The sequence below is a fragment of the Ailuropoda melanoleuca genome, chromosome 17 (assembly GCF_002007445.2).
Source record: "Ailuropoda melanoleuca isolate Jingjing chromosome 17, ASM200744v2, whole genome shotgun sequence".
Taxonomy (NCBI): domain Eukaryota; kingdom Metazoa; phylum Chordata; class Mammalia; order Carnivora; family Ursidae; genus Ailuropoda; species Ailuropoda melanoleuca.
Genome location: NC_048234.1, coordinates 14,336,069 through 14,363,638, shown reverse-complemented (window position 1 = coordinate 14,363,638; position 27,570 = coordinate 14,336,069). Strand labels below are relative to the sequence as shown.

Here is a 27,570-nt window from a genome sequence, read left to right as displayed (position 1 = left end):
CTGGTGGAGATGCCTTGGCAGACGGTGGGCTGCACCCTGCAGTCAGGAAGGGGTCTCGTGGCTGGACTACACTGGAGAGAGGTCAACACAGCGATGGCAGCTGACACCCTAAGAGCAGATGAGATGTGCCAGAAAGCTTGAGGCCACAGCAAGATGCAGATGGACCGTAGGGAACACACACACACACACGCAGAGGAAACCCGCTCACACAGAGGAGTCAGGGAGAGGATCCAGCACATGAGGAACACAGAACCAGGCTGTGATCCAGGAAGCAAAGCAGGGGTTTGCAGAGGTGAGGAGAACAAGGTGGCTGAGCGTTGAGTGTTTCACAGCCCAGGGAGATGAAAACCATTCATCACGTCACAGACATCAACCAAGTCCTCAGCGGCCTTGGACAAAGGCCCACTGTGGCAGCCCAAATTCACTGCAGGGTTAAGCTGCTGAGCACATTACTAGAGGCCACCCCCCAGAGATATGTAGGGGAGCTGAGGGGCTGGGATAACATGGGAAAGACTGGAGCACATTTACAAACTGAGAGCCATGAGAGCACAGGGGCAATGGGACTGGGTGTGCAGGGCCCCAGATAGGTCCGGTGACAACAGTTCAGCTCAAGAACACAGCACAGACCAGTCTCAGACCGGAAAAAGGCAGTGGCAATGGGCCTGCCCGGGGAGAACATGCAGCCTGGAGGGGGCCATGGGCGCAGCAGCAGCCCCAGCACTAGGATGAAGGGTCTGTAAGTGGGAGGAGTGTGCAAACAGGAGAACCTGGAAGACAGCGATGAATGTTCACGACACGTTCAGGAGGGGGGATTTTACCTGTGGACATGGACAGCCCAGCTCGTGATGGGGACCCTAATGTTTAAATCTGCTTTACAGAGGCATTTTATCTCCAGTAAAACCTGTCAACCTCAGGCCCACAGTCCACTGAATTCTGAGGAAGGCACACCTTAGCGGAGCCAGCATCACCACGGGGAATACAGCCCAAGATGCCCCCCGGTCCCCTGCACCCCTTCCCAGCCAGCCCAAGGCAGCAACTGCACGAGGCGCCCTCTCTCAAGTTCTACCTTTTCTGGGGTCTACACAGAGGCGGTCTCCTTCCCCACTCCCAGGGCCTCCCCGTGTGACTCTATTCCACCCATCATTCACCGACCGGCAAAGGGGTTGTTCTGAGGCCCCATGTAAAGCCACGCGGATGCTCAGGCCCAAGTGTGTGTGAACACACGGCTTCACTTGGGGCGACTGCCACCGAGTGGGAGTGCGGGTCACAAGGGAGGTGTGTGTTCAGTGCTGTAAGAAGCTGCTGGGCTGCTGTCCAGGTGGCCACTCAGCTGTGCTCCCCTGGCAGCCACCTGGAGAACGGCCGCCTGTGCTGTCCCGCCACCTCCCTCAGCTGTGACTGGCATTCCCTAATGATGCAGAGGGCCTCTGCGTGCCTACTGAACATTCCGGAAAGTGCCCGTTCAAACTGTCCCCCATCCTTTATTGCAGGGTTGTAGCTTACTGTGCTGTCCTTTACAAATTCTGGACACGGGTCTGTTATCAGAGACATACTCTGACCCTTTCCCTCAGCTGCTTGCTTTCCCTTCTTTTCACAAAGAAATCTTTGCCTCAATCAAGGTCGTAAAGATTCCTTATGTTTCTTCTAGACTTGATTTTTTATATTCTTTTCATTTTTTCACATGGATATCCAATTACTGTAAACTGTCCCTTCCCCATTTTGTTACCTTGGGGCCTCTGACACGAGCACCTGGGCACGTGTGCTGGGCCTCGCTGCCCTCCGCTGCCCTCCACGGACCTAGACAACCACCTTGCATCAGGACTGCACTCGGCAGATTATCACAGCTTCACAGTGAGACGTGAAGCCTTCCAACTCTGTTCTCTTCCTTCTCAACACTTTTGTTGTTATTCTAGGTCCTTTACAGTTCCACATGAATTTTAAAATCAGTTTTCAATTACTTCCAAAAAAGAAAAGTTTGCTAGGGTTCTGACAGAGGTAATAAAATCTAAGTAAGTCTTTTAATCCATGAACACAGTGCTTCTTTCCATTTATTTAGATCCTTCTTCAACCACAACTCTAAATTCACCGTCTGCTCAGGCAGGCAGTGCTCAAGAAGAAATGGTACACCACCATCGAGGGAGGAGGGTTGCTGGGCAGGGGGCGGACATGGAGCCCGAGGCAGGTGGCACTAACATAACCAGCTTGAGAGGGCACCCTGGGAGACACTGAGAGGAGGTGAGCAGAGAGCCCCAGGAGGCCCAGCAGCAAGTGTCCACACTAAGAACTAGCACCGGCAGAAGGTGGTGGTGACAGAGGGTGAGGGGTAATGAAGTTTATGAGGGAGATGGAGCTCTTCTGGGAGGAGATCCAGAGCAGGCCTCTGGGCCCAGGAGGCCATGGTCCAGCAGGGCCGACCACAGACCTGACAGGAGGTGTAGGACGTGCAGCCAAGCTGTCTGGCAGAACCCAGTACGCTGAGCTCATGTGGGCTCTGGAAGGTAAAGGGGAATACTGGCAAGGTCCCCAAGGCTTTCCCAAGTGACAAAAAGTGACTGAGTACAGCCACTAGAAGCAGTGAGAGGTGGTATTTAGATGGCCTGAATCTTCAAAGAGTTACCAAAGAGCCAGATCAGAAAAGGAAAAGCACAGCCCACAGAATGGGGGAGAGTATTTGCAGACCACATGTGTGCTAAGAGACAGAATCCGGAACACAAAACAAACAAAAACACAAAAACCAAAAGAAGCCCTTACGACTCAATAATACAAAGACAAATCCCCCAATTTAAAAATGGACAAAGGACTTGAACAGACATTTCTCCAAAGAAGGTAAACGAATGGTCAGCGAGCACAGGAAAAGATGCTCAACACCATTACTCATCAGAGAAATGCAAATCAAAACCACCTCACACCCACTGGGACGGCTGAAAATACAACAGACAACGGCAAGTGTTGGCGAGAATGTGGGAAATCAGAACCCTCACACACTTGCTGCTGGGAGTGTGAACAGAGCAGCCGCCACAGGAAGCCTCCTGGTCGCTCCTCAAGAAGGTGAGCAGGACCAGCAACTCTGGCCCCAGGCACACACCTGAGAGAAAGGAAAGCGTGTCCACACAGACGTGGGCACAATGCTCATGGCAGCCAAACGGTAGGCATAACCTGAATGTCCGCCAGCTGATGAGTCCACCCCCGGGCAAACAGTGTCCTCCCGCCAGAAACAGGAGTGAGCACTGGCAGCTGCTCCCGCGTGGATGAACCGTGCAGTCACGCTCGGTGAGAGAAGCCAGACACATAAGGACACGGAAGCCTCCTTATATCAAGTGTCCAGAAGAGGCACGTCCAGAGAGAGACGTGGACCAGTGGCTGCCACAGGCAGGGAGGCAGAAAAGCGGGGAGTGACTGCCAACAGCACTGGGTTTCTTTTGGGGTGATGAAAATATTCCAGAATTAGACAGCGGTTGGTGATGGCTGCACAATTCTGTGAAAGCTAAAAATCACTGAACTGTATACTTTGAAAAGATGGATTTTACGACATGTGAATTATAACCCAATAAAGCTGTTACAAAAAGAAACACAAGCTTTCTAAGCAAGTGGCACTTTTGGAGTAACTGCCCAGCAAATCCCAGCTTTATCATAGACTTTTTTGGTCCCACACTTGGCTGGTCTAAGAAGGGAGATGTCTCTGGTTGAGCCGCCTCGTAGTGCTTACTGTGCAGAGGTCGCTGGGGGGCACAGGGTGTGCGCTGTGTGCACACGGAGATCACAGGGTATGTGTGCAGGGTGTGTGCGCACACGGAGGTCACGTGTGCGTGGTGCCCAGGATGATGAATGTGCACCCCAGTTCCACATGGATGGCTATACACGTGCAGACGACCATGACGTGAGCAGGAATATGCTTGTAAATCCTGGAAGACCTAGTATCAGGCTGCCAAGACTGGCCATCCTCCTGGAACGGGGCTGCAAGCAGCTCCCACCTCCACACCGCACAATGGTTGATGCTTTCAACTTTTAGGCGTCTGATGTGATTTCTCCAGAAATAACGAAGTGCCTCTCGGCGCTTACGAAACCCTAGGATGACTTCTTGGTGAGTTAACTTCAATAAGTGCGAAGATACAAGCAGGCACTCCTTCTCTCTCAAAGGCCCACCACGCCCAACTGCCAACCCCAGCAATGCCTCTCAAGGTGTAATCCAGAGTAAACGAGCCCATCCTTCTATTTATGTACAATTTATACCCAACTTACTTTCAAAACTGATTTCAGAAAGGCCCTGACCGCCAACCTTGTTCCAGTAAGGTTGCACAGTATGTCAGCTGCACCATAAAACCTCACTAGACCTGAAATGCTGCTCCTCCACACACGGCTTGAAACCCACACGGGGCCAGGCACCACACCGAGAAGGCTCGGGCTGGCCAGACACCTGGCCTCACGGCGCTTCATCAAGGAAGCCAGGATGGGGAGAACTGCCGAACCACACTTCATCCCGAGGGCCTGCCAAGAGCCCAGCTGTGCCCCAGCCTCAGGAGTGCTGCATTCGTGTGCGCTGCATGGTGAGACAGAGACGGCCGTTCTGTCCATTCTATGATCCTGGAGACCCTGCCAGGCCATCTTCCAGAACCACACTCCCTCCTCCCTGGGGTTGACAGACCAGCACCCTGTCCCTAAAGACTCTAGTACAAAGGATTACTCAGTGACTTTTGGTGGCAGACAATGACACATAAAAAATATAAAGTTAGAGATAACTTTGAGGAAAATTCTAGGTAAAATTTAAAACCAGGTCTTCCTGATGTGAACTAACAGATCATCCTGGTGTCCAGCCACCTCAGTGAAAGGTACTGCTGGTTAAAGGTAGGTAGGGTTACAAACACAAGGAAATTTGAATCATAAAGGGAGGTGTGCACCGGCTAGCCCGGACGGAGATCTGAGAACAGGGGGAAGCCAGAGTGCTTTGGGGGTGTTCCAACAGCCACCCAGGGAGTGGGGCTCGGGGGCTCTGGCACTCTGTCTGCTCACAACAGGGGCGTAGTGTGGAGCACAGAACAGAAACCCACCAACCATGTGGGAGACCAGCATGTGCGGGAGGTCTGCGGACAGGAAAGGCCCGCACAGACGGGCTAGGGGGCATGCCCAAGCAAGAGGTGGACAAGGGGCTCAGAACAACTGATGGGGATAAAAACTCCAAATGCGTGAAACTGAACATGAAGTCTGGAACACAAAAACCATTAAAATGAATACAAAGACTTGTAACTAATGGTCCAACTTAAAAACATTTTTAAAATTAAAACTAAACACTTACCCAAAATAAAAAATTCCACCACTTACTAGGACTCAAAGTCACAGAACAATAAAAACCCAAAAAGCACATTAAAAAAAGGGAGCTCACTGAGCATGTGCTTATGGCCAGGAGGTGCTTCCACCAGGACTGACCATTCTGAGCCCCGAAGGCCCTGCACCTAGTTCTAGAATTTTCCGTCACATAACATGGCTGCCTGCTGTCCCGAACACAAATGAAATATTCTTTCCTTCCAAATCAAACCTAAGACATTTGATGCCACCTTACCAGCACTTCTTCACATGGAAACTGAAGAACTAAAAAGCTCAACACCTGCCTGGCTGCCTTGCCTCCTCTTTTATGCCATCCTTGTGAGATTCTAGGCTCTAAGTGTGTCCAGCACCGCCCTCCCACCCCAGCGAGCGCAACCCTGATTAACAGCATGGCACATGGAGTCTGCTCCCCTCCCAGCCCGCTGTCTGCAGGTATCAACCTCGATCTGGCTGTCTGTGCTGCTCTGCACCCAGAGGCCCAGCCCAGACACACTCTCCTAGAACACCTGGAGCGAGAAGGTCCACGCAGAGAGGGTGAAGACAATGGTGCTCCGTGATAAAGGGTGCTCTGGGCTCCTCAAGTAAGGAGTTCACAGAACACCCACCTTCTGGAAACAGCAATCCAGTGGGATTGACTTTGGCAAAATGCAACACAGTAGGACAAGAAAGGGCCAGGAACACCTGAACTTGGAAACATGAATCAGACGCCTGTGAAAGCTGTGTATACCACAGACTGTTAAAAATCACAAGAAAGTCTCACATACAACAACAAACCAAATTTTCAAAACATGTGGTTACTTTTATGAGCGGGTTGAAGCAGACAGGATAGGAACAATGCAACACAGCAGGGATGTTCATGAGAAAGGACACCATCACGTCCAACTTCCCCACATCTGCCACAATGCCGAAATGATTCTATGCGCACAGGACATGTGCATAAAAGGCCAAAACATAAACACTGTGCAATATCTGAACTCAAAGTCAGATCCACTTTCATTTTAGAACATGACTTTGAAACACCTAGAACTTACCAAGTCATTGAAAAATTATTGCAGATTGCTTCTCCATCGTACCAAAAAAACCCCCAGCTGATATTTACAATACGCATGATGACAATACAAAAAACCCAACTGGATCCTGACTTGAAAAAAAAACAACACACACCATAAATGACTTGCAGGAACAAGAGAAAAATGTGAATATGAACTTAACTTTACAGGATGTTAGGACTACTGCTGACATAGTTGGTACGCTAATAGTAATATGAGCAATAAAGAGATTAGCCTTATTTTTAGGGGGTTGTGATACACACTGAAGTTTTCACAGGTGAAGTGTTAGGATGTCTGCAATTTACTTCCAAATAGTGGAGTTAAAAAATAAAGACAGATATAAATATGCTTTATGGCAAAATGTTAACTGTAGAACCAAGTAGATACACGGATGGACATTGTCTATTTCAACTTTTCACATACTTAATATCTTTCTTAAAACAAAGTTAGGAAAAGCACATGCTAATGATGTTAGTGACCTGCCAGGAGATTGAGCTGGTTCCCCACTAACGCCACCAACAGCACTGCTGTCTAACATCTGATGCGTGACCAAGGCCAGCTCGGCTGAAATGCACGTGTGGTCTGGGGTCCCGGGAGCCTCTCCTCTGCTACCCAAACTGCCTGAACCTTGTAAGCCTTCCCTTCATCTCCACCTACAAAAGCTCAATGCTAGGCAAATGTGATGAGCACCACGGCTAATCCAAGCACACCTGCCTTCAGGCTGCGCATCAGCAGTGGGACCACCAGGACCACGACTGCAGCATTTCATCCGTGAGGACACAGGAATGACGCTATGGCCAACAGCAGGAAGAAGGCTTCTCTCCTCCAAGGGCAAAAAACACAAAGAAAACAAGTAGTTTCTAACAAGAGGAGAAGGCTCGAGAACTGTCAGAACGACCAGGAAAGCATCCCGAAGGCCAGCATACCAGAAAGGAGGGGTCCAGGGGGCAAGGAGCCAGAGGAAAGAGGCAGGAAAGAGATGCATTTGAATGATCCAGCTTCTCCAAAGTCCACACAAAGTTACACACAAAATCCACTTTGAAACTAACCACCACAGAAGATGGTTTATAGCGGGAGGGTCAATCTGACAGGAGACCGAATTTCACAGAAGTGCCTCTGGGGACCGTCCTGAGCAGCCCCTTTGCTACAGGAACTGAGCCCCACGCTGCCTGACAGACTTCCAACTGCCCCCCAAGAGTGACTATGGTCACAGCAAAAGAGTCCCAGGAGGCTGCTGGCCAGTACACACCAGGCATCCCCACAGCCCTCCCACTTTAGAAAACTGTGTGTGTTTCCGACACTCCTCACTTTCACAACAGGAAGGCAAGAAAGATAAAAATATAAAGTGTTAATAAAACAATACAAAGGGAACATTTCTCTAATGAACTTAGTTGGGTCCCCTCCATCACCCAAACACTAAAACCTTAATTATTAATTAGACTTTTAAAATTTTAGAAAATTATAGGACATTAAGAAATTTATCAAACTATGCTCAGACATGATCCAAGTAACAGCTGACTATATTACCTACTGAAAATATTAATATTTGTAAAACAATATAAAAAACCTTCAGCTAAAAGATTTCCACCTACCTAGGAACACAGCATGAATTCCTCTAAGGAACTTTTAAGGACACTCACGTATCTCCCTAAAGCCTAAGTGCTGGGAACAAGATAAGGCAGGTTTGCGGGTTTTTCAAAGCAGTGCTGACCCCGAAGCTAGGGGAAGCGTGGTATCACTAACTCTGCAGCTATTTCCTTCTACAATAATGGAACACCGTTCACATTATTAAAGAAATAGCAAACTCAACAGTTGATGGTCACCGACGCTGGAGATGAAATAAACTTGTACCTTCAGCGAGGCTAGTGGATGCTCTGGCCCAAGTAAGCTCCAGTGGAAGGAAGCCAGGTCTTCGTCAGGCAGAATGTGATTCCCTGCAACACAGACACGCACGGTGAGAAACATCGCGTCAGTGACACCGGGGAGCAGACGACACTGCACGTCACCATCCGCAGGTTACCTAGGGGCCTCGTTTTAGACTTTGCAGTAACTTAGGACCGCCTCCTTTACATATCACATAAAACTTCCACAAAAAACTGAAAATACTTCTTCATCTTTTCATATAAAGCCACATACAGCCGGCAGACCTCTTGCAGCTGCCTCAGTACAACCCGAATTTCCAGGACAGCTCCAACAGCATTCCAACCGAACAAACTGCATAAAACTGTAGTGACTTTGCTGGGCAGTGTTAAGGTCAGTCTGATAATGCTGGGATATCGGGATACAAGCTCTCATTTGCTCAAGAGACCCTAGGCTTCAAACTGCACTCTGTCAACCAGGTTTCACAGCAGAGGCAGACCATGCACTTCCAGAATCTCTCTAAGCAAGGTTACTTGACTTGTGACATGAGTCACACCTCCTCCCGTCACTTCTACCATCACTCACAGATGACAAAGCACAGACCACACCAGCACCAGGAATGCCACTCAGCCGGACACCCTATTACCAGGGCTGCATCAAAAATAAGAACTGCATTCAGTTGAGAAACTATATTTTGTACACTCTCCCTTCACTGTAGCGCTTAGATGCCAACATACCAAAATCATTAGTGCGTTAGTTCTCTTGATGCAGTTTAAAAGTATCTTTCTGAATAATTCTGTGATTTTTGTATCGTGGCTTAGTCCCCTTCACACTGAAAAGGCAGATTCATTAATTAGCTACGAAGAGAAAGCAAAACAAGGTGAGTTCTGGGCGCCCAGGTGGCTCAGTCAGTTAAGCATCTGCTTCGGCTCAGGTCATGATCTCGGGGTCCTGGGATCGAGCCCCACATCTGGCTCCTCGCTCAGTGGGGAGTCTGCTTCTGCCTCTCCCTCTGTCCGGCTCCCTGCTTGCGTGTGCTCTCTCTCAAATAAATAAAATCTTTTAAAAAAAGATGAGTTCTTAGTAACTAATTAATTTATCTTAATATTCTAAACATGCAAGTACTCGACACATGAGTGCTGAACTGCCATGACGTCCGGAGGAGCAAAGTTATGTCCTCACTGTCTTACTGAGCTTTGCACTGCCTTGCTGGGTTCACAGACTGCAAAGAACTTTACTGTGAAGTATGATGCATCTTAGATTTTTTTGGAAGCTTCTATCTGAAAAAATATGAAGCCAATTCCAACATCAGTAATAGTCTGTTAAAATGTGGGTCACATACTTAATTGAATATTCTACCCAACCTCTCTAAAACAAAATAACTCATATAGCTACACTGCCCATTACAAAAAGGAAAAGTAAAAGAATCTTTCTCATTTGAGGACAGTGAAACTTTGTACAAAATCTAAAATAAAAATGCTCACCCAATTAAGGCTTTACCTGTAACTTTGTCTAAATTTTTAAAAGAAATTCCAAGCCCTAAATTCATTACTATTCGAAATGTTACTATTGTTTTTCATTCATTTCAAAACTTCACAAGATAATTTAGCTCAAAGAGTAGAGTTTGCACTATCTCCTAAGAAATACATTCAACGTTTCTCAAATATAATGAACAAATATCCTCCGTATCTCAAATTAGCTAGGGAATCCCAATATTCTGCAAGCATATAATTTTCCTTAATTAATATGCCAAAGTTATTTTGTGTAACATTTAAGTAAATAGTAAAACTTTTCCTAATATCCCCGTTTACATAATCACTTTTAACATCAGAAAAATACCTTTTATATGTTAATATTTGAAAATATAAAAGTATATTTAGAAAATTGGTTTTACCTCTCCAAGTCCCAAGTCATAAGAGTTCCCTGAGAAAATGGACAGAAAACAGCCACGTGCCGAACCATACATAGTTGAGATGAGATTCAAACAAGGATAATTTGCAAAATCAGAACTGTTGATTGATTGGTGGTTACACAGTGTGAAATGCTATCACCAAATACAACACAAAATATTGTGGCTTCCTCAGTGTAATTTGTAACTGTGTAAAACTTTTTGGAACGTTTATAAAATCTGATAAGTAGAAATTTCTAAACACGGCCCATAATATGACTGCCGTCCTACACACTCGAGAGAAGACAAATGGAGAGGAAAATAAGATCTCACTTATCTAGAGACCATGGAGCGTTCAAACAGGGCGTACGTGTCCCTAACAGCCACGCACCCTCCACTGCATCCCCTGGGCTGCAATCCCAGGAGGGCCCGGCGTGGAGAATGCCCATTCATGCTGTGGGCACAGTTCTTACAAACCCAGCCACTACAGCTGCGTGTCCAAGCACTTTAAAGGTACGTGCTACAAGCACAAGACCAGGAATGGACAGAAAAGAAAAAAAACTGCAGAATGCAAACAAAAGTGATAGATGAATATGTAACTATTGGAAAGTCATTTTTACATAAAACAAATTAATATGTAAAACTTCAATCAAAACAAGATTTCATCTTTTCTAGGTATCCAGCATGAGGAATTCCTCCAAGGGAGTTTCTAAAGACATCTAAAATGTAGGTATTGGAGGGGAGCTAAGGTAGCTTACATTTGCTGTTTTTCTTTCAAAGCAGCGAGTGTCCCCCCGCCCCCGCCCAGCAACAACCAGTGACACAGCTGAGTTCACAACACATTCTCTTCTCTAATGAACATGATTTATGACAAAGGGTTCAATGTCTAATTTTCATAGTGAGGATGTGCTTATTAACATTCGTGATTTTAAAATATCATTTTCCCCAAAATATTAGTGAAGTTATTCAAAAATTAGTTTTCCGCCCCAGACAGAACATCACATAAATGAATACTTATGAACAACAGAAGTACATTATCAGCGACATCCAAAAACAATACTGAGTAAGGACCATCACTGAGGAAGGAGACACTCCGCAACATTCCAGCACTGACATTTAAAAATACCAGTGTGTTCCCCGCATAGAACCCTATCAAACGAAGCAGTTTTCGCACTGCCCACCTACCTAGCAGAGCGGCAAAGATAGGGAAGCGGTTTGGGTTCAGGTCCAGCTGCTTGGCGACCTCGTGCATCAGATACTGGCTCGTGGTGAGACTTTTCCCATTCCGGCTCAGCTTGAGGGCGTGGGCGCTAAAGTAGCAGGGGATGTTGCACAGCGCGTAGTCGGAGTCGTAGGCGACCAAGCCGTGGAAGCCGTTTTCTCTGCAGAAACCGATCACTTCCTGATGATGGTCCTCGATGCTCTGCGCCACCTGTGCAAGGGAGAGGAGCGTGTGGTCAGAGCCGGCCCACCACAGCGCCCAGCAGACTCATCTGTGCGCAATCTGCAAACCCTAGACACAGGACACCCAAAAGAGCCAAAGAATCGAAGAACCATAAAAAGGGTGTGGCACACACCCAGCAAGCTCTGAGGGAGCCATCTCCTGGTCAGTGACTATAATCCCATCTAGACTGCAAATTAACTGCCCATTTCTTGTCAAATTCAAAGATCACCCTGCTTAAAAATACACAAAGCCGGCTGATCCCCCTAACAGTATTCTGAGGGAAAAGAGGGAGAGGAAACAGGGACAGAAGAGGAAAATAAACAAGTGTCAAAGCAGGACACAGAAGCCAGCCACCCCAGTAAAACCAAATAATTTCTTCAAAGTAGAGACATGTCAAATAGGTAAAATAATCAAAAGGATTTTTTTTCACACAAAAGCCGAGCGTTAGCATTCACCACAGGTCTACTGGTTATTATACAAGCTACAGCACTTAGCACATGGGGGCAGCAGTAAGGGTGAGGCTCAGGACCGCCACGGGAACCAGGCCGAAACTCATTGCCTGCTTAGTGATGAAGACTACAAGCCGCGGTTTCTTTCCTCATCCCGGCTCTCCCCCCGGTGAACGGTCCGCCGCAGGTATCCCAGGGACCGTAGCATCCTGAGGAAGGGCAGCCGACAACCCGTAGGAAAGTAAAAGGCTCTGGGAATCTCTCTACTCCCAGAAACATACCAAAAGGTGTTTGAAAAACACTTTCCTAAAACATATAAAGTCAAAGACAATTATTCTCTTGCTGTTTCCCAAAGTCATTCAACCAACTGAAATCTGGCAGATTTTTTGTTTCTACAACAGATAAGGTATTTGAGAAAACAGGATTTTAAACTAAATCAGGTGACTCAGCTAACATGGAAAGTTAACTCCCCAAAGAGCCCTAAAGCTGAAAAACACATGCCCTTAAACGTAAGCATCTAGAACTACACTGCCCAATGTGTGGCTATGTTGAATTAAAATCAAAACTAAATCACATCCAAACAGTTAGTACAAGTGTTCAGGGGTCACCTGCTGGGCACACTGAGGAGTTGCTCCCATTTCTCACTGATTTCACAGGACAAGTGGTCACCGCATTTTGTTGGAAAGTTAGTTATAATGAAATCTCACTTAGATGCAAGGCAAACCTTTTAAAGATGCATATTTAAAGGAAAAGTAACTTTCTGCATTCTCTTGATATTCTTATAAAAACATTTTACTTCATAAGAAAAACAAACATTAAGTCAATTTATTTCTATTTTTTAGAATAGAAGAATGCACTCCCATCCCTTAATCTCAAAACACTGTACCTTCACTAAAATAGAAAAGTATAGCTTAAAATAATTCTGAAATGAGGCTAGTTCCATCTCTCCCAGCCCAAGCCCCCGGCCTCTCACCACTTCGGGATACAGACTTTAGAATGACAGCCATGTCTTAAAGCATTTCTAAATCACCAGCAACCCCTGGCTGTCGTCCAGACATCCTTAATCATAAATCTGCACAATCTCCCCAGAAGCCCTAAAATGAGAGATTGTGAGGGACCAGCCCTCACCTCCCACGCCTCCAAGGAGTCCCAGAAAAGCAAGTGTGGCCACTTGCTCCAGAGCCAGGCATCCTGTGGAGATGGGGCAGAATTAAGTGCAGGAGCTGCATACTGTACAGTCAATATGTAGATTTTGTGAGAGAGTTTATTAAACCACTCGCCCAAGACGCTGAGGCCGGGGTCGTCATCCTCCCTGAGCGCCCCCATGCCAGTCACCCGGGAAGCGGACCGGGGCCAGCCCTGCACAAACACCCATGGAGCAGGTGCCCTGGCCCGAGGGGAGCACAGCATGGAGGTGGTGGTGGTAAACTCAGAGGAAGCAGGGATGGGGTCTCATCTGGCCGTTCTCATGGAAGGCTTCAGCATCCTATACTTTCAGAACTGTAAGGTGTTCGTGCTCTTTGACCCAGTGATCTCACTCCAGGAAATGGAGCCTAAGAAATCAGAACACAGGTAACAATGCTGGGAGCACCAGAACGGTCAGAGCAGGCTCCGGGCGGGGGGGAAGGTAAGCTAACACCCAGGAGCTGGATAAACACAGCAGCCCGCAGTGTTGTGCAGAAACACGGGGAAAGCTTTCAACGGAACATGAAGCAAACTGTTCAGAATCAATCCCCTGTACACACAGCCACACAAAGCCGCGTCTGCGGGAAACACTGGAAGGGACGAAGCAAACACCAACAGCTGGGTCAGGACGGTGCAATTATGCTTAACGAAAACTCCCTTAAGAGAAAAAAAATTAATAAAAAAGCTGAACCAGGGGCGCCTGGGTGGCGCAGTCGTTAAGCGTCTGCCTTCGGCTCAGGGCGTGATCCCAGGGTTCTCAACAGGCTCCTCCGCTGGGAGCCTGCTTCTTCCTCTCCCATTCCCCCTGCCTGTGTTCCCTCTCTCGCCGGCTGTCTCTGTCAAATAAATAAATAAAATCTTAAAAAAAGAAAAAAAAGCTGAAGCAGCACTAGGATAAGCCACACCCACACTGGCCACATCAGTGTCACCACACTGGGGACAGATGCTCTTCCTTCCCCAAGGATGACAAGGCACGCACTTACTCATCTGCCAACCAAGGGTCTAGTCTGGCATCTGGCACACGGTAAACGCCAAAAGAAAGAAGAACGCTGGGGGCCCCATCACAGGGCCCCAGGAGTCTTTACGCTACCTGCACAGACAGGTATGATCTACTCTATCCAGCAGAAGTCAGTAGGCAGAGGGCCTCCCAGAGGACGGACTTGGGGCTCTCCACCATCGCCTCCTTCCGCCATCCCCAACACAGTTCCCTGTTCTTTCACAACATCTGGTTTCAGTTGGCATTAAAAAGCAAAGTGAATGAGCTCTTTCTAATTCACTCCAACACTAATTTGCAAACGATTAACAATACCTTAATCCTCCCTCAAAGCACACCCAGCGTTAAACAAATAGCTGCCTTAAACAAATAGTTGCCCGCTAGAATTAACATCCTAAAACAAAAGATGGAGGAACCAAACCCTTAAGCACGGACTTCAAGCCTAGAGGCAAGGTGGGACGACTCGCGCCCCCCCTTCTTGCTCATCTTTCCCACCTCAGGCACCCTGAGTGCCAGCAACGGGGACAGAACCAGAACACCTAGGTCCCAGTTCTGCCTCGACGCCCACCTGCCCAGCCAGGAATGTAAAATTCATGGGTCTTTAAGTTTCCTTCAACTTCCAAATTTCTGGTATTCTCTCTCACCTTTACCTGAGGAAAGGCAACATGGCTTTAAAACCACAAGGTAACAGAGACATGATCCTCCCTGGGCGGGCAGGTAATGGAAGCGTGCTGGGGCAGTACCACAAAACCCTAAGGCCAGAGTCCAGAGCTCGGGGTCTAGGTGGTGGACACACATGACTCTATGCACTGTCCAAATTCATACAACTGCACGTCTCACACGGAGAATGAACCTCAATGTATGCAAACTAAAAACAAATCAGCCAGGACATCAGAGGGGCCAGGAATGAATGCAGACTGGCTAAGGTAGAGAATTGTACTAGAAAAGTCTGACATGACCTCTCTGAGTGGGGTGGGGGCTGCTGCCCCAGGTAACTGCTGAGAACAATGTTTTGAGTGGACGCTCGGACTCCTGAGGACAGGCACCGCACAGACGCTGACCTCTCCTGGTAACGTGTATCTCAAGGGTGCAGGGGTGCAGCTGACAGTGTGAGACCACATCATGAACCCCAGGTGGACACACCAGGTGTGTCACCATCAGAGAATGGGGTTACACATGGGCAAAGGGAGAAGGCTGGCGCAACCCTAGGGTGCCGGCTTAGCCATGGAGATGTCCTATGAACTGATGTATAGGTGACAACACAGACAGACACAGAAATCACTATAGGTGAAGCGTGCACACACATACCTCCCCACTGTCAACAGATAGCTGAAAAGCAGCGACACCCCAGTAGTGAGAACACCCACACCCCAATGTGGTTTCTAAATTCTGTTCTCCATAAAATGGAACCAGGGCCCTTGAGAAAAATGGGTGATGCCAGCACAGGAAAATCCAAGACGGTCCTGGAGCATAGTGCCAGAAAGGAAGGAGGTGATCACAAAATGAAAGAGCTGTGTGTCAGGACACAGGAACCCACCCAAGACTCCCAATGGGCAAAGCTGGAACAATTTATGCAACAAAATAAAGAACATCATATTAGGTTATCACCCAAAGTATAAAATACACGAGCCCATATTAGTCCCAACAAATGATTACATAAACATAGTCTGCCCTACATAAGAATTCCAACAATGTGAAATCCCTCCCAGGAGCTGAAGCTCACCCCCACCGTCCCCCCTAACGAGGGCTAGCCTAAAGGACCACATCCGAAGAACCAAACCAGCAATGGGATAGAGCAGATGCCAGCAGACTCCACCATGGTAGGGTGTGACAAAAGGCACTGCACCTCCGGGGCATTCTCCCCAGAAACACGAGAAAACATCAGGCAGTCCAAACTGGAGGCCCCCCTACAAAATACCTTCTCAGTAATCCAAAGTGCCAAGGTCACCAAAGCAGCAGAGGCTGAGGAGCTGTCCTGGACCAGAGGCACCTGGGGAGATGAGACACCTGAAGGCCACAGGGCAACCCAGACCGGGGCCCGGGGCCTAAAAGAACCCCAGTGGAAGGAGGGATGAGACCTGAATGAAGAACACAGTGAGGCTCACGGTACCGCACCAACGCGAGCTGCTTAGTGTTGATAACTGTGCTCGCTCACGAGCTGTTACCATGCACAGAAGCAGAGTGAAGGATATTCGGGAACCCTCTGTACCATCTTGGCAACTTTCCTATACACCTAAAATTATTCCACAGTAAGAAGTTTATTTTAAAAAGAAAAAAGTCAACAGTCTACAAGACACCAGCTGGAAGACTATTTTAAGCTCCTTCACCAGGTGAACACAGCATTAACAGGCATGAACAGCACAGTCTAAGATCCTATTATGTGAAAACACATCTCTCTGCAGATGGTGGGGCTTCGGGAAATAGGAGAGCCCACCACAGGTGAGACTGGGTCACTACAGACCTAAGAACAAATGAACCAAGTCCGCTGGGCAGAGGGCCCGCGGCAACGCCTCAAGATGAGCACCACGGAGCCGTGCCGGGCCTGGGTCGGTGCGAGGTCCAGCTAGGGACAGGAAAAGGGTCTAGGCTGCTTCAAAATAGGGCTTGAAAGGCAATTATTTAATTAATGATAAAAATTAAATGTCAGAGTTAAGCTTCAGGGAAGCAGGGTCTGACAGGCACTGGCTGTCCTCCTCTTTTGAGCATCTTCTCTCTGGGCCTGGAAGCCGTCTGCTCCAGGGCCCGCCTCCCACCTAACCTGCCCAAGGACAGCACCCTGCTTCTCCGATTCCCTGGCCTCAGCTCCGGGTGCAAACTGGGTGCAATACAACGAAATTGGTACACCTGGTTCTTAATTCTAATTTTAGAAATGAGGAAAAACTATGACATATGATATTGGCATGATTATTTCAAGCTAAAAACATGAAGCCCTGAGACCTACCTTCCTACAAGCAGTGGTGGAGGGGTAAAGCCTCCCTCCCCCCGAGTGAGCCAACCCTGGAATTCTGCACTGCCCCAGTAAGGAAAACCCCAGACTGGTACCCTGAGACCACAGCCAGCATAAAGGCACAGGGCCTTCGCAGACTTGCTGTGGCTGCCACTGCCCAGCACTTGCAGGGGTGCGCCTGAGAGCCCCCCACACACAGCTCAAGCACTGCCTCTGGCTCCTGGCTGCAGGAGCCGCAACCAGACCAGGAAGCACGAAGCACCTTGCCTGCCTCCACGCCCACCTGGTCCCAGAAACATGGAGCATCAGGGTGGAAGAGCCTCGGCAGCTGGGACACTGTACGGAGATTTGGTGACCGTATGCTGCCGCGTACCAGCCTCTGGACCCCGCTGAATCTCATCTCACACATGTGTGTCACTGAAAAGGCAGTATTTTCACAAGGAATAGTGACCAAAAATTCCCCAAGCTCAATGTTGACAAATGCTATGGGGACAGTCCTGTCAGATGACAAGGTCGACTGTTACTCCTCATCTCTAGGGACAAGGCACTAGCACAGGAAGGTTTCTGTTTCTGCGCCAGGTGGGTGAACCCCACTGCCCACTTTAACACTTTCTGCTCTTCCACTTTTTCATCCGCAAAAATGACGCCATCCCTGCCTCACAGGGCAACCGTGACGGTCAACAAGCTACTGCACGTGAACAGTTCAGTCCTTCAGCAATAACGAATGCTGATAAAAGTCGGCTACCATTTGTCCTTAAGAAAGCTGCATGAGAAAGGATCTGCTTCTTCATACTTTTCAAACATATGGGACCTGAAACACTATGAGTTGTCATAAATAGATTTTCCAACATCAGGGAAAAAAAGTACTGTGCGAGGTTTTTCTTTAGAACGGTTTTACACCAGCTCAGGGAATAATATGACACACCCTCCAGCCACCTATGAGATTTAAAAGATGTAAGTTAACCTGAACATAAGAGGATAGGAGTCGGGGCGCCTGGGTGGCGCAGTCGTTAAGCGTCTGCCTTCAGCTCAGGGCGTGATCCCGGCATTCTGGGATCGAGCCCCACATGGGGCTTCTCCGCTGGGAGCCTGCTTCTTCCTCTCCCACTCCCCCTGCTTGTGTTCCCTCTCTCGCTGGCTGTCTCTCTCTGTCAAATAAATAAATAAAATCTTTGAAAAAAAAAAAGAGGATAGGAGTCGACCTAAATTCTTTTGTTTTCTAAAAAATGATGCCTTGATCTTTAACTCTAGTTGCCAGGTCCAGGGTGGGTGAGACTACTCAGGCTACTCACTCCCACTCAAGTCCAACAGAGGAATGAGGACCTAAATGTCAACTCCAATTTGGTGGAAGATTTTCATTGTTGTTCTTGGCTTTAAAAGGGCAATTTAAAGTTATGACATATTTTAGCGACATCTCTAAAAACTAAGTCTCTCCCCCTCAGGAAATCTGGAATCAGAGCTAAATAGCTTCTTACCTTACACATCTCTTGCCTACTCTGTAAGAGCTGGTTACAGTGGTTGTAAAAGCAAGGAAAAATAATTTCTTTTAAGATAAGGGAGTGGAACATGGAAAGATTCTCAACTTCATTAATCATAAAGGAAATGCAAATTAAAACCACAATGAGTTACCATTCAATACCCATAAGAATGGCTACTATCAAAAAAAATTTTAAAAACATAAATGAGCAGGTGTTGGCGAGGATGTGAAGAAACTGGGAACCTCATACATTGCTGGTGGGAATGTAAAAGGGCGCAGCTGCTGTGGAAAACAGTATGACCATTCCTCAAAAAATTACCCAGAGAACTACTCTATGATCCAGCAATTCTACTCCCAGGTATATACCAAAAGAACTGAAAGCAGAAAATCAAACAGGTATTTCTACACCCATTTTCACAGTAAATATTACTCACAACAGCCTAAAGGTAGAAGAAACCATCAACAGATGAATGGATTAAAAAAAAATGTGTATAGACACCACAGAATATTACTCGGCCTTGAAAAAGAATAAAATCCTGACACCTGCTACACGACACGGATGAACCCTGAGGACACTGTACTAAATGAAATAAGCTGGTCACAAAAGGACGAATACTGTACGAGTCCACTTACATGAGGTCCCTACAGCAGTGAAATTCTGCAACAGAGTAGGTAGTGGGTGCCAGGGGCGGGGCGGGTTAGTGTTCAGTGGGGACAGAGTTTCAGTTTGGGAAGATGTGAAAGTTCTGGAAACGGACGGTGGGGATGGTTGCACAATAGCGTGAATGTACTTAATGCCACTGTACTGTACACTTGACAATGGTTAAAACAGTAAAGTTTTTGTTATATATAGTTCACCACCATTTAAAAAACAAAATTAAGAATACATAAGAATAAAAAGAGCATTGTGTCCCATCTCCCTGTCTTCTTAGGAAGCCTAAGCACTTGGCTCCAAGAGGTAACTTCCTACTTGTGAAAAGACAGAGGTTTTATTTTCCTTCGGACGACGACTTTGGTGTGCATCACTAGCACGGACTGTGGCTGCCCGGTTATACAACAGACTGAGACTTCTTTTTCTTTGCAATCTCTTTAATAGATTGCCTTAATGCCATTGTTTATTCAATAATAAAACCACTTTCTTTCTACACTCAAAAAATAAATGAAAGGGGCGCCTAGGTGGTACAGTCATCTGAGTGTCCGACTCCTGGTTTCAGCTCAGGCCATGATGTCAGGATCGTGGGATCGAGCCCTGTGATGCGCTCCACGCTCATCGGGGAGTCTGCATGAGATTCTCTCCTTCTCCCTCTGCCCCTCCCCACATCCACGGTCTCTCTCTAAAATAAATACATAAATCTTTAAAAATAAAAAATAAACGAGTGGATATCATAACAAAAATGCAAATTAAACTTTATTAACTTTAGAAATTAAAAAAATGACAAAAGGAGAGATGGAAAAACCGTATTATTTGTCCTCAGTGTCTAGTTAGCCTACTATATTAATCTCCTCATACTTTAGCTAATTCCGACCAATCCTGTCCTTGTTAGAAATCTAATTCCAACACACAATACATCAAAATTTAAGTTTCAGAATTTACGAGGTTGAATCTCAGATTGATCTAATTTATTTCAAGATGGCAACACTTGCCAAGTCTTCAGTGAACAAGCCCCCTGCCTTCACTAGACTGAGTTCCTTGGAGGATTCCGTTCTTTCCTGTTACATTCACTCCTCCATGCCTGGCCAATAACAGGCACTCAATTTTTGCTAAAGGGAGGATGAATCATCACTGGGAACCAGTCAGAAAAGAGAGTATCAGGAATTTAAGGTGAGAAAATAAATCTTACATAATAGCCATTGATCCAGGTGTTGCAAGAAAATAATTAAATGTGTCTGTCTATATAAACAGAACAAAGCAAATACCTGATTAAAAAGTTCAGCACCGGGGCGCCTGGAGGCTCAGTCGTTAAGCATCTGCCTTGGGCTCAGGTCACCATCCCTGGGTCCTGGGATCCAGCCCCGCATCAGGCTCCCTGCTCAGCAGGAAGCCTGCTTCTCCCTCTCCCACTCCCCCTGCTTGTGTTCCCTCTCTCACTGCCTCTCTCTGTCAAATAAATAAAATCTTTAAAAATAAATAAATTAAATAAATAAATAAAAAGTTCAGCACCTATACTACACATATGCAAGAGGAGTAAACTGAGTCCTCAGCCTCAAGCAGCTTCCAGGTAGCTGGGGCTGCACACACAGGTGACTGTAACAGAGTGGAACACAGGAAGCACTGACGCACGGGAGCACTGTGTGCATCCCTGGTCCATTGTGGGATCATCAGAAGAGGCTCCATGCGGGGCGCCTGAGTGGCTCAGTCAGTTAAATGTCTACCTTTGGCTCAGGTCATGATCTCAGGGTCCTGGGATGGAGCCCCACGTTGGGCTCCCTGCTCAGTGGGGACCCTGCTTCTCCTTCTTCCTCTGCCGCTCCCCCTGCTAGTGTTCTCTCTCTCTCTCTCAAATAAATCAATAATATCTTAAATTAAAAAAAAAAAAAAAGAGGCTCCATGAAGGAAGGTGGCACCTGAGAAGGACTTTAAAGTACGAGCAAAATTCTGACCAGCAGAAGTGGGTAGTTAGACAAGAAGGAGCAACACAAACAGTGTGGAAGCTGGACGTTTCCTGTGGAAGCAGGGAGTGGAACGGCTGAAGCACTGACAAAATACAGCAGAGGAGCCATGAGCCATGTGGGCAGGTGGAAGGAGCTCAGATCAGGAGGGTCTGAGCCCCAGCGCCCCAGCACAGAGTCTGGATTAACGGTTCTGTTCAAGCTGTTGGCAGGGTTAGGGTTAGGGTTAGGGTTAGCCCGCAGGCTGCGCCGACAAGCTGTGTGGGATGATGTCCACCAGTGAGGCAGCAGGTGTGGGGCCGGTCAGATGCAGATACAATTCTGACAGCTGCCCACACTCAGACACCAGTGAATCAAATGGTACCCTTGTTGTAAGCCTAGCAGTGTACTTTCTGCTCTATTTGATTATTCTATATCATTTTTTCTAAATGCTGGTAAATACCCAATTTGGTTTCACAACCACCAACAGGTTTGCACAATCACTTGTTAGGCCTACTGGCTCCTCTTGGTGAGTTCACATGGTATACTGGAGTGAGGAACGGTACCTGAGAGACTACCAGCCTTGCAGAGGGCCCAGCAGGCTGGGTCATGAAAGGGGGTAGGGGGTGGCAACATGACAACTCTAGGGGGGCCAGCGAGTGTAACCTTGAAGTGGATGATGAGGCTCAAACTAGTGAGGGTTACAAGCAAAATCAGAGGAGCCCAAGTGCACAGAGGATGGAATGGAAACAGAGAATGAAGATGAGCTCAGAAGGGGTTGGGCTATAGAGGGGAGACAGCATTTGAAAGTCTTAACGGTGAAGTTTCCCACTAATTACAGGGTCCCGCTCTAGGGTGGCTAGAGCACAAACACAATGGTCACTCAGTGTGAGGGACAGGAGGCGGGAGGGGGGTTGCTGAGTAGTCAGCTGTGTGCTAAATGGGGGGTCAGCAGACTCGGTGTCAAACACACAACACCAGCAGCCCGCCAAGTCTCTGCGGGCAGGCTGTGGAACTGGTCAGAGGCTGTGTGCACACGTAGACAGCAGTAACCTCAAAGAGGTGATGCTGGGATCACGAGAAGGAAGAGCACATAGTGGAGAACAGTGGCAATTATGGGAAATCTTATTTCAGTAGCTCTAGGAAACAGAAGCACTCTGATCATCGAAAAGGGTTCAACAAGGCAGACAAAGGAGAAAGGCTGGCTTTGATCAGTCCAACTTCTAGAAAAGAGAGGAGATTTAGACAAGGTGATGAGTGTTATAGAAATCAGTGCTGAAATCACAAATTGGGGGCTCAAGAGCAGAATCCAACCCACAGCCGATTTTGTTTGACTTAAATAGTATTTTTTAAATGAGATAATTTCGAATAAAAATCTGGATTTCTGGCTTTCTTGAAAACCATGAAGTCTGGTAATGCTGGCTCTATAGTCCTGTAAGGTTTTTAAAACAGGCACACTCTTGGATCTACCAAGTTTGTGTGTGCACCATTAGCAGGAGGTAGGATAAACTATGGAACACTATGCAGGCCTTAAAAAGAATTAGAATTCTATAAACATAAAAAGATTTTTTATATCCTTATTTAAAAAAGCAAATTGCTAATGTACTGTGTGATCACATTAATGTTAAAAATTAAAACCATATTGTGATTGTATATAATATATTGTGTAATGTATAATACAAAACATATGTAGACAGCAGCTACAGAAAACAGTATGGCAATTCCTCAAGAAATTAAACATGGAATTACCATATGATCCACCAATTTCACTTTTGGGCATCGCCAAAAGAACTATAGCTGGGGTTCAAAGAGACCACACCCAAGTTCATAGCAGCATAATTCATTAGTCACAACAGACAAAAGGGGAAGCAATGCAAGCATCCAGGGACAGATGGATAGATAAACCAAATGTGGTTCGTGGAGTATTATGCAGCCTTAAAAAAGGAGGGAAACTGACACAATGTGACAACGTGGAAGAACCCTGAAGACATTAGGCTGAGATAAGCCAGTCCAAAATTGGTACACTGCAAGAAAAGAAATATTTTAAAATAACTATTTTAAATGGATGGCTGGTTTTGGTTGTAATGTGGTCAATTTCAAACCTAAGTATTCCCTGGTCAATTCAAGGTCTTAGAGAACAAGGTGTAACTACTAGTTTTTGGCCTCTCCCCGGTAGAAACCGAGCCCCTCCCACTGTAACTGGAAAACACAGCAGAGGCCCCGTGCTATCGTGCTATCGTGCTATCGGATCTGACCTGGGAGTGAAGTGCAGGTAGGCACACCCCTGAGGCATTCTTACACAAAGCAACTGAACTTTGCCCTCAGCTCAGCGCTTCCCTCTTGAGAAGGTTACTGGTTACTTGTCCCCAGATGTTGCCTACTCAGCAATCCTGTCTCATCCCATACAAAATGGGTAACAAAACCCGGTGCCGGCCAAATGAGACAACACCGTGAAAGGGCCCAGCAAGGACAGGCACCCGACAAGTCAGTCCCTGCACCATCAGGTACAAATCATCATCCCAAAATCTCAAGCCACAGGCAAATCTCACAGACTTCCACTGACGTAAAGCAGGAGCACGGCTTTATTTGGTCAGACCTAAGTAAATATGCCAGAGCACTGACTCAGGTGAGATCTGAAGGTCTTCATTATAAACACGCACACCGACTCAAGTCTTGTGGCAGGAACATTTAGGAAAGCTCCAGGGATTTAATGCCACCAAGATTTTTAAATAAATATCAATCCCTCCCTGAAGTTTCAAAGGTTGTGATGACTCAAAGCACAAAAGAGGAAACACTCCCAGTAACTGGCAGAGGCCAAGCTCAGGCCAAGCAGTTCAGTGACCTGAACAAAATTAGCCGATTCACAGGCCAACTTCTAATAGTTAAAGAAATATAATTATTACTGTACCCAAAAAAATTACAATTATTACTCTATCAAAGACATACTCTTCTAAGTCAAAAAAGATTTCTCTAAGCAAAGCTAACAGGAAAGTAAGCCTTTCTGCCAGTTAACAGAAGCCTAAAGAAGGCCAACAAGATGGCAGATTTTTATGACACATGCCTCATGGACCCAACCTGACATACAGTGACATTTCACGTTAATTCTGTCAATTCCTTTGTCAATTTTACATAATACTGTAGGAAAAAAACTACTGATTATCACAGTAAACTTAACTTTTATTTACTTCCGATGTATAGTTCTAAGGTTTTAAAAAAGCATTCCCACCACTGCCATCAGAGTACACAACTGTTCCATCACCCCAAAAGCTCCATCCCCGTGCCCTCCCCTGACCCCTGCACTCCTGCAACCACTGACCTGGTCACAAGAATCTCACAGAAAGAGAATCACACCTTTGAAGCCTGGTTTCTTTCGCTCAACATGAAGCCTTAGAGATTCATCCCACTAGCTGCCTGTACCAATACTTCCTCCCCCGTTACTGATGAGTAGGACAGCACAGTATGGACGGACCTGTTTGTTTAGTCACCTACTGAAGGGTACTTTGGCTGTTTCCAGTTCTGGCTGTTACAAATACAACTGCTATGAACACTCAAGTACGGTCTCTGTTTGAACAGAAGTTTCATTAGGTAATTATCCAGGAGCAGCACGGCCAGAGCACATGGTAAATGCACAGCAAACGCTGTGGCCAGCCCGCATTTCCACCAGCCACATGTACGCTTCCAATTGCTCAGCATTCTTGCCGGCACTTAGTATTGCTGGAGTCCTTGTTTTAGCCATTCTATCAGGCATACGGTGATATATTATCATGGTTTTAACTTACTTAACCGTTTTAATGGACATCTTTTAAAAATAGTACACACTGCCTCTTTCCCTTAGGGAACACTGAACATAAATTCTTCTGACTCAAAATCATCCTTATAGAATAAACACTGTGCCACCCTTCAGGGCTACTCTAGTACATAGGATTGTCTTCCTGATTCTTCCTCATAGGCCCCAGAATGATGTCTGGTTTTACAGCTTTTTTTTTTTTTTTTTAAATTCTTTTCCCTTACAAAGTGTCACTTCTTGCTATTAATGGCGCTCCTGCCTCTGGCCGACTTTCTTCTGCACCCTTTTCTCACGCTGAGTTTAGAAATGCATTACCAAGCTTCTCAGAACCAAAGCTAAGAAGGAGAGGATCTGAATCTCCAGTGAGGAAAAAGAAAGCTTTTGTTTTTTCTTTTTGGGTCACTATACCAAAACTTCTGACCTCTCATTTGACTGCTGAGAAATTTCTAGTAGCTACAGTTCTTAGACATCTTCCAAAAAGGTGAGGCAGCCAGGTTAAGTGAGGACTGGTAACTGAGCCATTACTGTATTAATCGGTGCAACTAGCACTCTGCTATGCTTCTATACCAGGAGATAAAAGCTTACCTAAAGCAAAACAGTCATAGAAAGAAAATCACTTTGTGTCTGGAAACCTAAGTGGGAGAAATCATCTTAAATCTAGTTTCCAAACACTCACACATGGGTCAAAATTCCGAGCACCTAGTAGGTAATCCACACATTCACAAAGGCGCAGAGATAAACATAAAGACACTTCTTTATAGTTAGAAAAGAATTCAGCAGTTCTTTCAAAAGATACAGAGACTGTGTACACACTGAACCTAATCCTTCATAATATTTAGTGTTCCTTTGAAAGTCATTTGACCAGAAAGCTCATCCTGTCTTTTCAGTTCTAGTTTCCATCTCTGAATACCTTTTCAAAATATTCTGGAGGTGGATAGGCACTGGGAATCGACACCACTACTTCTCCGAGAGCCCGGGCTCCAGGGCAGAAAATGCCATCAGCCCCAGGCTCTCACCCAAACTCCCAGGGGACGCTTGCTGTGCCTGTGCCAGGCCCACAGACCAATCCCCGCTCTCCCAGCCGCCACGACCCGCAGACTTAGAAGCCCTGTCACCAATTGCAACAGGATTGGGGTGGGACTTCCGCTATCACTTTAGGCTTACCCACCACCATCTCAGCTCAGGCAGGCAGGAAGAGTGAATTTCACAAACTTTGGGCTCAAGCACTTTCAAGCAGAAATAAAGGAAGGGCAAACAAGTTGGAAGACACAGTGGCAAGAGCCAGAAAACCAAACCAGCCCCCTAAATCTTTAACAAAAAGCAATGAAAAAGGAAGCAATCAAAACTCAAGTCGAGGGTCATTGATTTGTATGTTATCTGTGCAGTGGCTGCTGGGTCCTGAAGCTGTCCTTGGCCCCGGTTCAGCGAGGAGCCCTCTGCCAAAGGGACAGCAGAGCGGCCGGCAGCAGGAGCTCTGATTACCTGGGTGCACGACCCAAAGTGGCCCAGTCCTCCCTGTGCAGAGACATCAATCCTGGAAACTCGGATTCACATTCCCTTGGCCCCGACTCTGAGCTACACCTTTCACAGCAGACACACGAAACCCAAGACCTCAAGTCCCAGAACCAACAAAATTCCGTCATGTCAAATCTTGCAATTCTGTGAATTCTAACGCACACAAAAATCCGACAATTCCTCTAAACACTGTCATCTTAAACGGAACCTCTCAAAAGGGGGCCAGCCGGGCAGGCCTTGGGCAGCTCGTCCCCCGGCTGGGACGCGGTGACAGCGGCACGCAGTTTCCATCATCCCCGCTCGGGACCCCTTCCCGTCGCCACGCAGCCCACTCGCTCGCACGGAAACCTGTTGCTGTGCGAGCACTGCCACACGGGCAAGGAGTACCCGGTGCAAGTTCAGGCCGGCGACCTGCCCGCCTCAGAGAAGGAGGGCACCCCCGCGACGCCGGGGCGGGGCCGGCCCGGTGGGCGCCCGGGGCTCCAGGCCGCGCGTCCATCTTGCGGCCCCCGCCCCGGNCGGCCCCGGCCCCCGCCGGCCGCACCTTGACGTGGAAGCGGATGAGCGCCAGGCGGATGCAGTGCGCCATGCAGACGGGCGGCAGGAACCAGACCTTGGGCGGCGGGGTGCCCTTGTTCTGGACATGGCTGACGATCTGCTGCGCCGTCTGGCGCTCGTTGCCCTGCCGCTTGACCCACTCGTGCAGCCGCGCCTTCTCGAGCGCGCCGTTGAAGAAGACGAAGAGCTCGATGTTGCCGCCGAAGCAGGCCTTGGCCAGCGCGGCCAGGTAGCCGAGCATGTGGTTCCACTGGCCGCCGCTCACCCAGTCGGTGTAGAAGCCGCCGTAGAGGCGGTGCAGGCAGTTGTCGGCGTCCACCAGCAGGCGCAGCGGCGTGTGCGGGGGCCGCTGCCGCCCGCCGCCCACCAGGCTGCCCCGGGCCAGCTTCTGCAGCTCCACCGGCACCACGGCGCTCGGGCAGTGCTTCTCGATGTAGTCCTGGAAGCCCTGCACGCCCATGGCGGCGGCGGCGGCGGGCGCGGGGCGGCGGGGCGGCGGGGCCGGGGGC

At 47.5% G+C, this 27,570-nt stretch overlaps 1 protein-coding gene across 5 annotated transcripts in view; it reads right to left on the bottom strand.

Annotated features, from left to right (window-relative positions):
- The window catches only part of FAM120A (family with sequence similarity 120A), a 94,769-nt gene extending 67,205 nt beyond the window's left edge, over positions 1-27,564 (bottom strand). For 4 of the 5 annotated variants that reach the window (XM_034647055.1, XM_034647056.1, XM_034647058.1 and 1 more), the window contains exons 1-3: positions 27,048-27,564; positions 11,302-11,548; positions 8,220-8,302 (exon numbers count right to left, since the gene is read on the bottom strand). In XM_034647055.1, the coding sequence (XP_034502946.1) occupies positions 8,220-8,302; positions 11,302-11,548; positions 27,048-27,521 (804 nt within the window). In that variant the 5' untranslated portion in view covers positions 27,522-27,564. The remainder of the gene's footprint in view (positions 1-8,219; positions 8,303-11,301; positions 11,549-27,047) is intronic. The other variant, XM_034647057.1, reaches the window with a different exon arrangement.
- Positions 27,565-27,570: the final 6 nt, after the last annotated feature.